At 42.5% G+C, this 14,899-nt stretch overlaps 1 protein-coding gene across 1 annotated transcript in view; it reads left to right on the top strand.

The window, feature by feature from the left end:
- The first annotated feature begins 234 nt into the window (after positions 1 to 234).
- The window catches only part of lrrc49 (leucine rich repeat containing 49), a 72,855-nt gene continuing 58,190 nt past the window's right edge, over positions 235 to 14,899 (top strand). The window contains exons 1-3 of the mRNA XM_083792160.1: positions 235 to 321; positions 2,203 to 2,406; positions 5,872 to 5,938. Of these exons, the coding sequence (XP_083648286.1) occupies positions 308 to 321; positions 2,203 to 2,406; positions 5,872 to 5,938 (285 nt within the window). The 5' untranslated portion in view covers positions 235 to 307. The remainder of the gene's footprint in view (positions 322 to 2,202; positions 2,407 to 5,871; positions 5,939 to 14,899) is intronic.

The raw sequence follows: 14,899 nt of genomic DNA, 5'->3' as shown, positions 1-14,899 counted from the left end.
GTCCTACTTGCTGAATTTGAGTCCTGAAAAGTACGTTTTGGACAACCCGACAGAAATGATTTACATGATTTTACTCTTTTCTGTTTTCATCTTTCTATACCATCACCGCGTCTCTATATTCTTATTGACAGTAGTATTAGGATGTTCTTTTCTTAAAAAAAAAGGGGAAAAAAAGATGCAACATGTTTACCAAAGTTAACCGTTATGTTCATTGTTCATGCTCATGCCAGGCAATGCTGACTGCCCAGTCACAGGATTTCCCATCTCCTCTGGTTCCCATAGCGACTTCACTTTACATTCAGAACGGATGGACTTGGATAGGTAGGTCTGCCTCTGTTTTGAGAAAGCGACATCATTTCTAAAATTCAGAAATGGCATCTGCAAGATGCAGCTTACCTACTGGCTAACTCAATTGTTAGTCAAGTTAAGTAACTACTATAGATCAGTGCTTCTCAACTTTTTCATGTCGAGGACCCCCAAATCCAAAATGTATTTGGTTGCAGACCCCCATCTGAAAAGCTTTTGTGTCAGGGACCAGCAGAAGAGAAGATCTATGTAAAAAAACATCTTACATATTTTTCAAAAATAGCAGATGAACGAAACAGAATATTGTGATGCTATGTTAACTACTTTTGCTGGGGACCCCTACAATCAATCAGGTTGCTAATGGTCTGCAGGAATTTAAATCACAGGCAGAAGACTAATTAATAAACAACAAATGTAACATAATATGAATATAGATTGACAGTAAACAACTACTGTAATCAACAAATATAATTGTCTGTATAAATTCAACATACTGTAACAAAGTATGCACAGTAAACTCTGAATAGACCTCACTCCACCCAGGACAAACTCAAAATGAGACTTCCAGAAACAGGTGCTGGGTGGAGAGTCGAGCGACCCCTTCTTGAGATTCTAACTCTGTTTTCTGAGGAATTCTGACCCATTTTGTTTTTACTGTAAGCTCTGGGAAATGGGAATTGTGCCTCATCCTGGGGTTGTGTTTCACAGATGTGCCTCTTGACAAAGTCTGTTGTCAATGAGCTGATCCTCTTCTGTTGACGTTCTTTGGTATTGCAACACAAGCCTCCTCAAATGGCCACTGATAATGGTGATGTCTTTAATGTTTAATGAATTATGAAAAATGTGGGACCACAGACCATCTGTACTGTCTAAAGTCTTCTGTTCTCAAGCATAGTTGCCACTTGCCAGGGTGATTCTTAGTCAGCTGGTGGTCCTATCAGTTAAAAACCCCTGATTCTACAACATCTAGAATGTAGAAGGAATTATTATAGAATTATTAAACGAGAGGTCAAGCATACTATGCTATGATATATTTACTTTGTGTTTGGCAGACCATTCAATAATGTTTTTGTTTGCATTCATCCCTCATTTTCCTTAGCCTGGCTTCCAGCCTGAATCGCTGTGTTCTGTGAATCTGTTTTGTTGTCTTTATAGAACGCAGCGATTCAGGCTGGAACCCAGGCTTCATTTTCTTTGCTTTTGAGAAGTCAACTCAGAATGAAGAACAAGGTCGTGTTGGTGCACTGCTGCAGCCTGCCACAAGGGGGCAGCAACATACCTATTTACATTAGTTATTCTATTACCTCTAGTACCAGAATTACAGACATTACCTGTCACAGAGAGCTAATAAAGTGTGTGTGTATATATATATATATATATATATATATATATATATAATGTACACACACACACACACACACACAGAGAAATGGATGATCCGAAAACGCATTCAAACACTAGAACACATAATGACAAAAGAGCTTACATATACAGTGTATATGTAATCAGACCAGATCTACAAGCTCACAACGCCTCACGATGCATGATTGTACAAAGTTTCTACCTGACATCAATGATATTTCTAATTCTATTTTCCAAAAGAAAGCAAACAAAAAAGAGCATTGAGAGCAGATTAACTATTTTCATAAAACCCTAATGGTCTCGAATGTCATTGTAGAGAAAATTCCTTTTGCACAGCTACTAGCCTGGGGCACGTAAAGGCAAAGGTTAATGCCTCAATCTGTTATTTCTTGCTGTGGGGGTTGCTTTCACACAGTTTCACAAATCGCATAGGACTTAAACCATGCCCACGTCGTGAGACTTTATTTTGCTTTAATCCATTGTGTTTCTGGGCATTCTGTAAAAATTGTGTTTTGTCAATGTATTTTCTTTTAGGCGTGGTCTGGAAGAGTGCCCTCAGCTAGGCCGTATGGAGCAGCTGCAGCTGCTTAACCTGCAACACAACATCATCACAAGCATCCAGCATCTGTCACAACTCCAACGCCTTGTCTTCCTCGACCTCTACGACAACCACATCTCTCACATGACTGGCATGGAAGCCCTGAGCTCTCTCAGAGTGTTGATGTTGGGGAAGAACAGGTGAGTTTAGACAACCCTCATCATTGCATTATGATGACGACTGCCATACACGTAAGACAGAAGCAGTGAGTGCATTCTCCGGCAGCGGCAATGAGACCCCGCTGCCGGGGGAGGGCAGCTCCGTTCCGCGGCACTGTCGGTCCGTTCTGCGGCCGCGCTCCAGACGCCGCAACTGTCGGTAACAGCCGCGGGCTGCCGGGGGAAGTAAGATAAGATCTTCAGTAAGATCTTGACTGTATGCACCGCAGCCATATTGGAAAGAAATTGGCTAATTATACTAACTAGTCCTTACCCATTCTGAATATATGAACAGCAAATCATGTTCAGTGTGCAATGTAATAGATCACATTACTGATAGGGGGGGAATTGTTTACAGATGGTCTTGGGAAGTTGGGTTGGGCACTAAAGTATAGGCTAATTAAATGCTGTAGTACAATCATAAGTACACCATTGATGTGTGATGTAAATATGGTGGTGATATTCTGCCTATAAATGGAAGTTATTGAATATTTTCAAGTTCGGTGTTGCACTTTGTAGACGGTCCTTAACCGCTCACCGTCTGCTGCCCATGGAGATATAAGCTATTAAACGGTGAACGCGGAGGTTGGCTTTTTGGGCTTCAAAGCAAGTTGTAGTTTGTTCTTTATATAATCAGGATAAGAATTTGATGTTTTGTGTGATTTAGGAACGTGTCGTTGTCATTGCATCTGTCTGTATGTAATTTGTCATTGTGTTGTTCCGACGGGCGACGGCACGGGATCTGTCTTCTCCAAACGTCTCCATTTGGCCACCCCGAGACCCCGACAGATAAGCATTCCGTTGTGATCGTGCTGTTCAGTGTGTCACGCAGCCACGCTGGGTGCGCGCAGGGCTGTAAGCTGTCGTTGTCAGTGTCCAGGCTTTGAGCGTGCATGTAGCCCATGTGTAATGCATGGCGAAGGAGGTGGTTGAGGAGGGGGCGGACAGTGTGGTGTCGAAACTGTGTGTGTGTGTGTGTGTGTGTGTGTGTGTGTGTGTGTTCACGTTAACATGCCTCCGTCCAACTGTCGGAGCTTTCAGGTGCCTGTGCCACGCAACCCGGCCGCGATGCTTCCCCAAAGAAGAAGTTATGTCGACTGACGCAAGAGTAGCTGTACTATGGGACCGAGTTGTTTTCCTAATGTGGGTCTGATGCATAGGTCTGATGCCTGCCTGGGGCTGGTGTGAAAAAGGGGAAGTGCGTTGGAGAATGCAAGGGAAATGTTGCGCCGGAAACTTTGTCCCAGTATTAATCTGTGTCCGTCCCAACATGCATTTCACTGGTGACACGTGATTTGCGGGGAGATGAGTCCCGTGGGATCGTGTGGTGATGTAAAAACAATATCTGTACAGTAAATATGACAGTTGCGTCGGTAAAATGTAGCCTAGCCGGATTCTGGGAGCGTGCAGATTGTTTTTGGCATGGAGAGATGTGTGCTAATAGTGTGGCTCGGTCGGAGATAGACCACGGACAAATAAACGGGTTTTTATTCACTAATAAATTCATTATTAATCTTATTGAAAAAATGGCTTCGTTAAGACCTCCATATTATTATGGTCAATGCCTGTGTGAAAAGTGGGAGCGATTGGTGCAGGCAATGAGGAGATACGGTGGTGTTTCTGACATTAATTCATTCATTCAGACATTCGGTTAATTATAGTATGATTAAGGCTCCGTTCCATTTTTTTTATGTTAATGCACAGTGGTTCTCAAACACAAATGGAACTAGTTAATTGTCTCCACCAGGCCGAAGGCATGGGGGGAGAGTATGTTTTGCACTCCGTCCGTCCGTGTGTCCGTCCGTGTGTGTGTGTGTGTGTGTGTGTCCGTCCGTGAGCAGCTAATCTCGGCCACTGTTAACCTGGTCGATGCCAAATTCTGCACACACACTCCCTGGATGCCAACGATGAACCTCTGCCCCAAACTTTCCACAACGGCCTGTTATAGCGCCACCAGGAGGCCGCTTTGTGCAAAACAGGTTTTTGCACAGCACACCTACAGATTTTGTCCAAACATCACGCAAATTGGTACACAGTCTCTCTAGAGCCATTCAACCAAACCGGTCTTTCAGATATCTCACACTCCATCCTGATTGGTTAAGATTGGCTTCCAAAGTTCACAAGAGTGCTCAGTTTCAAACAAAATGCTGCAAATCATGAACACATCGCGTGATTTCCGTGAAATTGTGCACCCACATTCCCACTAGGCCGAGGACAAAATGCCACATGAACAATTTCAACTCAGCCTCAAGGTGGCGCTATAACTGGCCGAAAAGTGTTTTTACCTCTAACTGCACGGATCTGTGGATAACCTGGTGGAGACCTGTGCCCAGAAGGGCACTTTTTCTAGTTTGGTTTGCTGTCATTTGGAACCACCCCAGAGGGAACCCATGAGAGTACCTGTACCACACTGCTACTGGTGTAGCAGAGTGTTTTCTGTGAGCCAACAATTTAATTGATGGCAAGGGCCATGGAGAGCCACTCAGCGCTGTGAGGCGTTTGTGCCAGGTCTCACAGCACACCAGTAATCCAAACGGGTAGACACAAATATTGTTGGTAAGACCTGTGACTGAAGTAAGGAAGAGGCCCAATTTTGTTCCATGGCTGCTGTGCATGGAGCCTTTAACTCTTTAACATGTGGTTACATTCGTCCACTCCAAGTTAAATTAACACTCAGGATTTTACTGTTTACTCTTGATACTAACAAAGGAAAGACAAAGTTACCATCCCTCTTAATGAGGGTTCTCTTATTTTTAGCATAACAGACAGAAGCAAACCTCTCGCCCACCGACCTCATTCTTTTCTTTTGTGTGTGTACTGTGTAGCATATGATTACGTCCGCTGCTGCTAGATCATGTCAGGCTACAATGATGAGTGTTTTCCTGCAGGTGCTCAAATTTCAGTAGAAAACCATACCTCTCTTTCTTAAAGTCTAATGTCATGTCTGTTCCGAAAGGTCGACAGGAAGGAGATTAAAGTCACAAATCACGGTGAAAAGCCATCGGGAAGAATGTACAACTGAGGTCTAGTGCTGCTGCTGTACCAGGGATGGCCTCTGTAAAACATTGACATTTGTCTTTTCAGAGCCACTTTCATAGGCCGTCTGAACTGAAGCCCCTTTCACAGTAAAGCACACCACAGATTTAGGTTTCCGTTGGCATTTCCAAGAGACGATACTATCATACAGCCTTTTGGTACACTGAACAAAAAACTTCCATTCAGGTCTTGAAATTAAGATCTTGATTTCTTTTCCCCTACATTTCAAGCGGGAAATGTGTTGGACATCTGCCTAGAGGAAAACCCTTTTTGCACTTATCCTTGTTAAGTTAAGGCTCTACAGTACCTGCCTGGCAAGCAAGCCTTTGTCACAGATCGACTTAGAGTATTCCTCATTGATTGATTTATGTCTTGGTTTATTCTGATTTTATTTTATTGCTTATTTTCCAGAATCCGTAAAATAAGTTGTCTGCAAAAGCTGTCCAAACTAAATGTCTTGGATCTACACGGCAATCAGGTATTCCATCACATTCTCTCATCTAATCTGAGCTCTCCTCACACCACTTTCCTCCCACCTACAGCAACGGTTCTCAAACTGGGGTCTGGGGCCCCCCAGTGGTCCTCTTTTTTTTTTCTTGTTGATCTCTTTTCCCATTGCATCCCCCATTCTTCTTCCCTTTCTTTATTCTATGGAAATAATGATACGATGGGAACTATGCACGATTCCACCTGTGATGTGACAATAAAGCTAAAAAACAAAAAATCTTTTTTTTAAAGGATTTGTTTTAGGCTTTTATTGATAGTTATTAGTGAAGATAGACAGGAAGAGAGACATGCAGCAAAGGTCGTCATGAACGGGACTTGAACACGCAACGCGCTGTCAGGCCAGAGCCATTATGTGGCATGCGCCTGGACCACTAGGCCAGCGGGCAGAGCCTATAGTGGCATGCGCCACATATGGCCAGCGGGCATCCCAAAAAGCTGTGCAGCGACGCGGCACGGCAACGCCTGGAAAATAGAACAGTGGCATATCGGAGCGACAGGCGAGGCGTGAATGCGCGTCAGACGCAGCCGGTGTGGGATAGGTTCATTGAAAATAACGGAGGTGGCTGTTTTGACGCGCGGCGTTCGCAGACTGTGTGTGTGGGGCTTAACCTGTGCATAAAGTGCTTTCAAGTAATACAGGATATGCTATCAAAGTGCTCTAGACTGAACACAAATCTTCTCTATGTGGGTCCCTGCATGGCACAAAACATTTTTCAGATCAGAGTTCGAAAAGGTTTGAGAACTACTGGGTCACCATTTTCAGACTTCCCGGTCCTTCATTGCCATCCCCAGTTCCTGCTTACTGATGCATGTGTCCCTAGCGATGACATCAGGGAATGACAGTTTTCTACCTTGATCATATATTTTCTTATATGGTCTGTTTTGAGGCAGGCCGCAGGATTACAGAGAAGAAGGGAAGATATAACCTCATGATCAGCTCTGTAGCAATGGCCAGCAAACTGTGTTCTTCTGGAGCGGACTAGTGAAGAAACACGGGGAAGGTTGCCGTATATTAGAGAAGTCAATGGGTGGTTCTTCCAAGAGAGATTTTGCGCTCTCATTAGAAGGCGGGTGTAAAGTGCCATCCAGCCATTTCTCTAATTTCTTACTAAACTGGGATGACCAGATCTAATGCATGGCATTGCAGGCTGACCAGGCCAAACCCTTCCTAGTTTTAAAGTCCTTTTGGGAAGAAGATATATATGAACCCAAATACTTGTAGTCATCAACCTGTTTCAAAGGAGTGTTGTTAAGTGTTTTGATAACGTGGTTTTTGTTGGATTTGCATATATTTACGTATTCAGTTTAACAAACCCTTAATGGGAACCATGCCCATTCAACGTAGCCCAGTTGTTGCACATGCCCAGTTTGCTACACTACATCTTTTAAATCGCTGTTTCAATTTGTTGAATATTTCAAGTTGAATACCTAAATCCATTTTCCCTTTGCCGTCGCAACATCTGTAAATAAGTGTCAGATTTGAATGATCACCTTACTTACCTCAGGCCTTAGCCACTCTACTCTGAGGTGACTTAGTGTATTTCCCACCATTGTTTAAGAACAATGATCCTCCGACATCAAAGCCCACAAGTTCTGGTCTGCAGTTTACACCCACGTCCATTTCCGCTGTAAATTCTAAGTTACTCAACAGGCACAGACATTTTTCCCAAAAAGGCTCAAGGAAGCTGATTATGTTATTTCTCAATGTAAACCGGAAGATTTAAGTCGAACTTGTAACTTTTATTGTTATATGTTCTGCCCTGCCTGCTGTCCGATATTCCATTATATTAAAAGTTTAGAATTAGTCCGGCAGCCGACAGGCTTTCTTTTGTGGGAAATTTGGTATATAGTCGTTTTTATTGGCTTAAAATATTGTCTATACACGCCTTATACATTCATGAATCCACTTGCTGACCGGCTGTCGGTATTGAGCAATTATTTTATAGGGGTTTCTAGTGACTCTACCATTAGCGTCAAATGTCAAACTTTCCTGCTTTAAGTAGCATGTGACAGTAGTTGCTTATTTGGGCTTGCTTCCACATTTCTTCACATCAAGGAACCCCAGATTAATATGTAATTGTCCACAGACATCCATCTGAACATATTTTGTGCCTTTTCTTTTTATGTTTTAAAAAATATTCAAAATATTTCGATTTATTCTCAATGTGTTTTTAAATAACGAATGTACAACCTCACAATGTGTCGCTGTGAGCTTGTAGATCAGCTATTTTCATTTTTTCATAGACCTGGCCACTTGTTTCTCTTGCAAAACTGGCAACACAGCAAGAGAAAGAGGAACTTATGCACACACAAACGCAATGCACTATGGGCTGTAAGAAAAAGGTGAATAGCCCTGTCCTGTTTGGATGACAATATTGCCTTTCCAACAGATTTTCAAACAAAAAAGAAACAACGATTATTAATTTTAATAATCGATTTCGGATCCTATTAACGATTATCGATTAATCGGACCCATCCCTAAAAAAAAAATCACTCCTTGGGCTAAAAACAGCCATAGCCACTTGCCCAAATAGTCATCATGACAAATGTGATGAGATCAGCACAAATGTGATGAGGTGATCACATGATGTGATCTCATCACATTTGTCATGACGGCTATGGCCATTTTAGCATAAGGAAAGTTTGACATTTTTGCCTTATATTAATAAAATGCGTCAATTAATTACTTTTGGCTATTCGGCAAAAAGCTGATCTATGAGCTTGTAGATCTGCTATTTTCTATGGAAAATGTGAGTAATTTTACTCCAATTTAACACTAATGGTGTGTATTGGTCTTCATACCCCCCCCCCCCCCCCACCCCCCAAACATGAACATACTGTAGTGTTGTAAACCATCGGAAATAGCTCGCATCACGATCAAGTTTACAGGTGTAAAGAAGTGGGTGATTTTTATTATTGATTTAAAGGACATTGAGGATTTTTCCTCCATTTGCAGTGCTGTCGAGATCTCACAAAATGTTCAGCAATGATGAGACACATACAGATATAAGACACAGAAACAACTAGGCCTAAATAAAAACCAAACAAAGTAAAACATTTAAACCGTTACAAACGGATAATAAATTGTTGTAGATTAAACATTGTGATATAATTACATTTTTCTTTTATAGAAAACAAAAAAGAGAAAGACAACCCTCCCACCCATACTGCTCAGTGACACCGCATACTATAGAATAAGGGTTAAAGACAGTTGACCTGGCATTTGAGTCATTCTTGTGCTCTGATAGCCTGAGGGGGAAAAAAAGCTTTTTGTCTGTGTCTTTCCGTGGTGGCTTTGGAGAATTGGAGAATTGGGACATCGCAGGCGTTTGCCTGACCACACTGCAACGAGTCACTTCAGCAGAAGTCATATTACACCGCCTACACAACCCCACTAGAGTTTCTCCACAGGTCCAGAGAGACTCACCTTCTGACTTCTTTACATGTCGCACAATCCCAGTTACCACAATGGCTGTCATGGTATTCCCAACAGCAGTGTTCCCAACGGGGGGGGGGGGGTGTACGTGCGTGTGTGCGTGTGTGCGTGTGTGTGTGTGTGTGTGTGTACATGCACCTGCATCTACATATAGCTTTGTAGCTAACTTTGTAGTAACAGAATTATCCAGATGTGCATTTCTTCTTATATATTTCAACGAATCATTGTGAAAGAATAAGCGATATAAAGCGACTAAATCCCCCAAATAACCAATATACAAGCGTTGCAAGTCTTTCAACATGTTGCCTTGTATGTAGATCTACTATCCATCCATCTTCATCCGCTTATCCGTAGACGGGTCACAGGGGCAACAGCTCCACCAGAGAGCTCCAGACATAACTCTCCTAAGCAACATTAGTAACTTCCTCCTGGGGGATCCCGAGGCGTTCCAAGGCCAGTGAGTCTGCGCCGTGGTCTGCCCCGAGGTCTCCTCCCAGTAGGACGTGCGTTGAGGACCTCCCTAGGGAGGCATCCTAACCAGATGCCTGAACCACCTAAGCTGGCTCCATTCCAGGCGAAGAAGCTTCTCATCTCACCCTATCTCTAAGGGAGATGCCAGCCACCCCTCATTTCGGCCGCTTGTATTCGTGACCTTATTCTTTCAATCATGACCCACACTTCATGACCATAGGTGAGAGTAGGAATGAAGATTGCTCGGTAGACAGAAAGCTTTGCCTTCTCTTTTCGTCACAACAGTGCGGTAGATCTACTATTTTTGGTATATTTAAAAAAATATTATTGTAATCAAATCAATTTATTTGATAATCTTTTTGAGTAACTGTTGCACCCCTAGAATTAATTGAATGAGTTGCTTAAGACCCATGGCCATGAACAGTCGTGGAGATTCTTTGACTGGCATGACAACTTATGTTATTCCAGTGAATATTATGAATGAATGCAGAGCTATTATATTACCAAGCTGCAAAAATAGTTTCCCACACTTTTCTGGCCACAAAACAATGTCCTGCTTTCTTCTGTTCTTAGTATGTGCATGGATGTCTCCCAGGACACAGTGCTGCCATAGGTATCATCAACCACAAAAACAGCAGTTAATTTCCTCCTTTCATCCCCCTCATCCTGTAGCTAACCCACTCCCATTTTATCCTTTTCCCATATACCCATTTGTTCCTGTGGCAGGATGTTGTCATATGTGCAGTTCACTGGAAGTATTCACTAGAAATATTCAGAAAGAGATATTCTCTTTGGGAGCGTAATACATTCAAACCAGACCTCAGCGACCAAGTCATTGGGTTACAAAATGTGACCTCTTTATTGAATAACCAACCATTTTGTCGAGCAATGTTCCTGGTTGAGTTCTCAAGTTCTCTAGCAATTTGCACACTGTATAGGAGCTAGCTATAGTATGTGTACCGCAAAGGGTAAGACAGACTCTGTTGCATGTCACTCTCTTACTTTCTGCTCTCTTCCTGTACAGTCAAAGTCTTTTAAACTCTGGAAGTATATCAATGGACCAGTAATGGTCTATTCACTGTACAACCCACTCAAATATATACAATCTAACTATAAATGCACCAAGTCTCTCTGTGTGTGTGTGTGTTAAATCCACGTAACTTGAGAACTGTTCGCCCCAGTGGCAGCGGTGGCCGAACGGTTTGCGGAGCGGTCTTGATTTCGGAAGGTTGCTAGTTCGTATCCCCGGACCGGCACGTTAAAATTACCACCGCTGAAGTGCCCTTGGACAAGGCATTGAACCCCTACCATGAAATGTTCTATGAGCAGGGCCTGGCTGTAAACAAGTTATTGAGCTTAGTCCAGTTACCCTGGGTACCCATAGTAGGCTACCTTTCCTTTCCTTTCCCACCGACTTCAAATTTGACACACGCGTTCCACACCCCCACAGGGAGTGCAGTGCCCGTTATCGAGTCGGTCGGACGCACGGTTGTCCAGAACTTGGGTATGCCTGACAAAGAACTCCATATATGGGCATAAAAGGGACACAGACATAATATGTGGGTGGGGCATGCATTTCCAACTTGCATCGTTCCAAGTAGTTCAGAGGACAATGGGCTCTGGACAGGGCCCCTGCACCGCTCTAGTTATCTTTAAATGGAACGGAATCTTAAAATTATCTTCTTTTCACAGTTTCCCATAAATCATAGAACACATGTTATTCTCTCCTCCTCTTCCTGCCAGCTTATACCATGCCATGTTTGTTAGTTGTCCGTCCTGTAATTGTAGGTCGACTGCGAGACCATAAAGGCATATTCATATTAAACACAGGTACAGAGACATTAATTTAGACGGGAAACTACCTGAACATATTTGGGATGCTTGGCCAGCACCAACGGAAAGCACCTAAGTCTGTGGTCTGTAACACTACACTACCTCCTTAAAGCTTAACCAATATACGCTGATGAGACTAGAGGGGACATGGATAATGGAGATTATGTTTTGCTTTTGGCAACGGACATTCACTACGGCCTTGCTGGGTTAAGGGACACGAAATGAAACCTGACCCTGAGATTCAGTTTATTTATTTTTCTCTCAACCTTATTTATCAAGGGAAGGATTTCAGGGAACTGACCAAGCAGGCTCTTACTCAGCATGTTACTTGCACCCTTACAGTATATGGGAACGGTACCCCAGAACCACAGTCTTACTCTTGGCAGCTACTGAGCAGATCCACAAGAGTAACTGGGGCCTATATGCCTTCCTCTTGGGCGAGGTCACTAATCAGAGTGCCAACACTGTTTGAAAAAGTATGGAATCTGATTCTGATCATTTCTAGATCTGGAAACATAATGCTAAAAAACAGAAAAAAAATGTCTCCAAGCTGTCGCTTGGAGCCTTTGGGGAGCGAGGGCATGTTGTTGTCGGTAGGCAAAGAGATATTCCAACTTCTTTGTATCTAGAATGTATCGCTCAAAAGTGAGTGCTGTCCGATTAAAGGAGTGACAGTAGGGGTTGGCATGATGCCATGTTGTAGTCTACACCCTCAAAGTCCGCTCCCACTCCCAGTTAAAAGCTTTAGTGAATGATTAATGTTTCGACCAAAATCATCCAATAAAGATTTTGACTGTGAGCCTGCCAGGGACTCCCAAGGGCCACATGTTTCCAAGGCTCCAATTCACGCTAAACTTGGCACAAACACTGTTCAGGGGAATTGCATGAGAATAAACACGTTCACAACATATGGGGGGCTAGTGCAGTGTTTAACTTCAAATGGCCATAACTTGATGACCATTGCTCTGATCAGCGGATTATAGCAGGGGTTCTCAATGTTTTTTGGCTGGGGACTCCCGGAAATGCTTTGGCAATGTCTCGCGACCCCCACGTCCCCCCTCCCCACCCTCAATACAACCTGACTGCAAAAATAACCTTAATATTAGAGAAAATATATGATCAATGCATACTGAAACCAGATATAATCACTAATGAGTTTATGCATGTACAGTGTACTACGTAAACTTTTCATTTTCCAGCCATTAATTATAATCTTTTTAATATTTTGGGGACCCCTCAAAATAATTTGGCGACCCACCCACAGGTTGAGAACCCCTGCATTATAGGACTAGATTAGACAGTTTTCTAAAGTGCACTATAAGGAAACACTGACAGCAATCAGGTAAATAAACAAACTTGCAGGATTGCAGTGTCCTGTCAATGCCGGTTGTTGTTGTTGTAACTTCTGGCTTCTGACTGTAGTTTGTAATCATCTTTCTTATCATGACATAATGACTCGCTGTACGGCTGTAGTGTGTGTGTGTGTGTGTGTGTGTGTGTGTGTGTGTGTGTGTGTGTGTGTGCTGCTGTACTACCTAAATAACTATTTTGTAGGGGTTAGGGCATTGTAAAAAACGCAAAAGTAATAAAATAAAGGTCAAAGAATTGCGCGCGTGCGCGCAGGATTCCTTCCCAATGTTTCGCACCCCCTGGGGTCAAGTTCAAGCTACGCCCATGGCCATTGGGGATCCCCCCCAGCCCCTCAACAAGTTTGAGTTTCATCCTGACAAGGGGGCCTCTGGTCCCTCTGTCCCATCGAGACGGTCATGGAAAGGCCAGAATCATATTTCACAGTCCTTTGACTTATTATAGAAAATGTGATTAGTGTGAACTCCTTGTTCCTTACTGTTTTGACATAGAGATTATATTTTTAATTTGGAAGGTCACACAGGAGCCATTAGTTCAAAATGAACTCTCACTATCATGGCATCAGATGATGTAGCCGTGCGAGTGTTGCACTTTGTTGCTGTACAACAGGTCAGTGTGAAGGTGGTTCTCAAAGTGGGGTCCGGGGACCCCCCGGGGGGGTCCAGGAGGTCCAACAAAAGGGATATTTCGCTTTAAAAAAATCATACCCGTGTGAAGTAAGGGGCGCTCGTATCATCATACGTCATCATCAGATCATCTCATTCCGGTCAATGAGAATTTGCGACCTCACCTTAGTTTTCAATGTTATAGTGTTTACACAAACACTCAAAACTGGCCATTCATTATCAATGGCATTCAGTGTTCGTGTTTGCACAAACACTCAAAACTGGCTATTCATTGTCAATGGCATTCAATGTTCGTGTTAGGACAAACATTCAAAACTGGCCATTCAATTGCATTCAATGTTCGTGTTAGGACAAACACTCAAAACTGGCCATTCATTGTCAATGTGGCATTCAATGTTTGTGTTAGGACAATGTTTGTGTTTACATAAACCTTCAAAGCTGGACATAGGGACTAGCGCCCCTCAAAAAACGTTTGATTCAGTATTTAGATATTTGATATTCATTTTAGCTACCCTGCCCCCTTCCTATACAAACCCATTGTAACTTCAACCTCCATTTTAACCATGTTAGATTAATCGAAAACCTTTTTTTTGGTTACTCATACTGCGCTCCTATATGTGAGGTGCCTATGTTTTTTTAATTACTATTTTCCTCTATTTTTTTTATAATTATTCTGTCCCTGATGCTTTTCATTTTCCTAAAAAATAAGAAATATTGGATGGTTGGTTTTGTTTTTATATTTGATGCCTGAAACTGTCTAGATTCTGTATGTAGTAGCGTGGAACCAATCAAATGAACAATGATTATGACTACAGCTGTAACTAATATACGCATAACTGGATGTAATGCATGGGGTGTAATACTCAAAGTCATAATGCACAAATTAGACCAGAATATTAATAATGGAATATCAAAATCAGTGGCTCGTTGGGAACATTGATTTATTTTTTTAAATATATGTTAGCCACATGAACCCTATACATTTCACTGACAAGAGTCAAAGATGCTTGTCGATCTGCTATTTCTACTGAATATTCTCTCCAGAATGACGCTAGAGCAGTTGTTCTCAGTTGTCAAGGACCTCAAAATGTATATGAAAATATTTAGTGACAGGGAGCCCCAGAAGAGAAGATTTGTGCGTTAAATTATTTAAAAATAACAAATCTAAACGCTTTCAAAAATTTGAAAATAGCAGATG

Source organism: Protomyctophum parallelum (genome assembly GCF_964188405.1).
Source record: "Protomyctophum parallelum genome assembly, chromosome: 2".
Classification (NCBI taxonomy): domain Eukaryota; kingdom Metazoa; phylum Chordata; class Actinopteri; order Myctophiformes; family Myctophidae; genus Protomyctophum; species Protomyctophum parallelum.
Note: the sequence above shows the minus strand (reverse complement) of the source record. Positions and strands in the feature narration are given on the sequence as shown.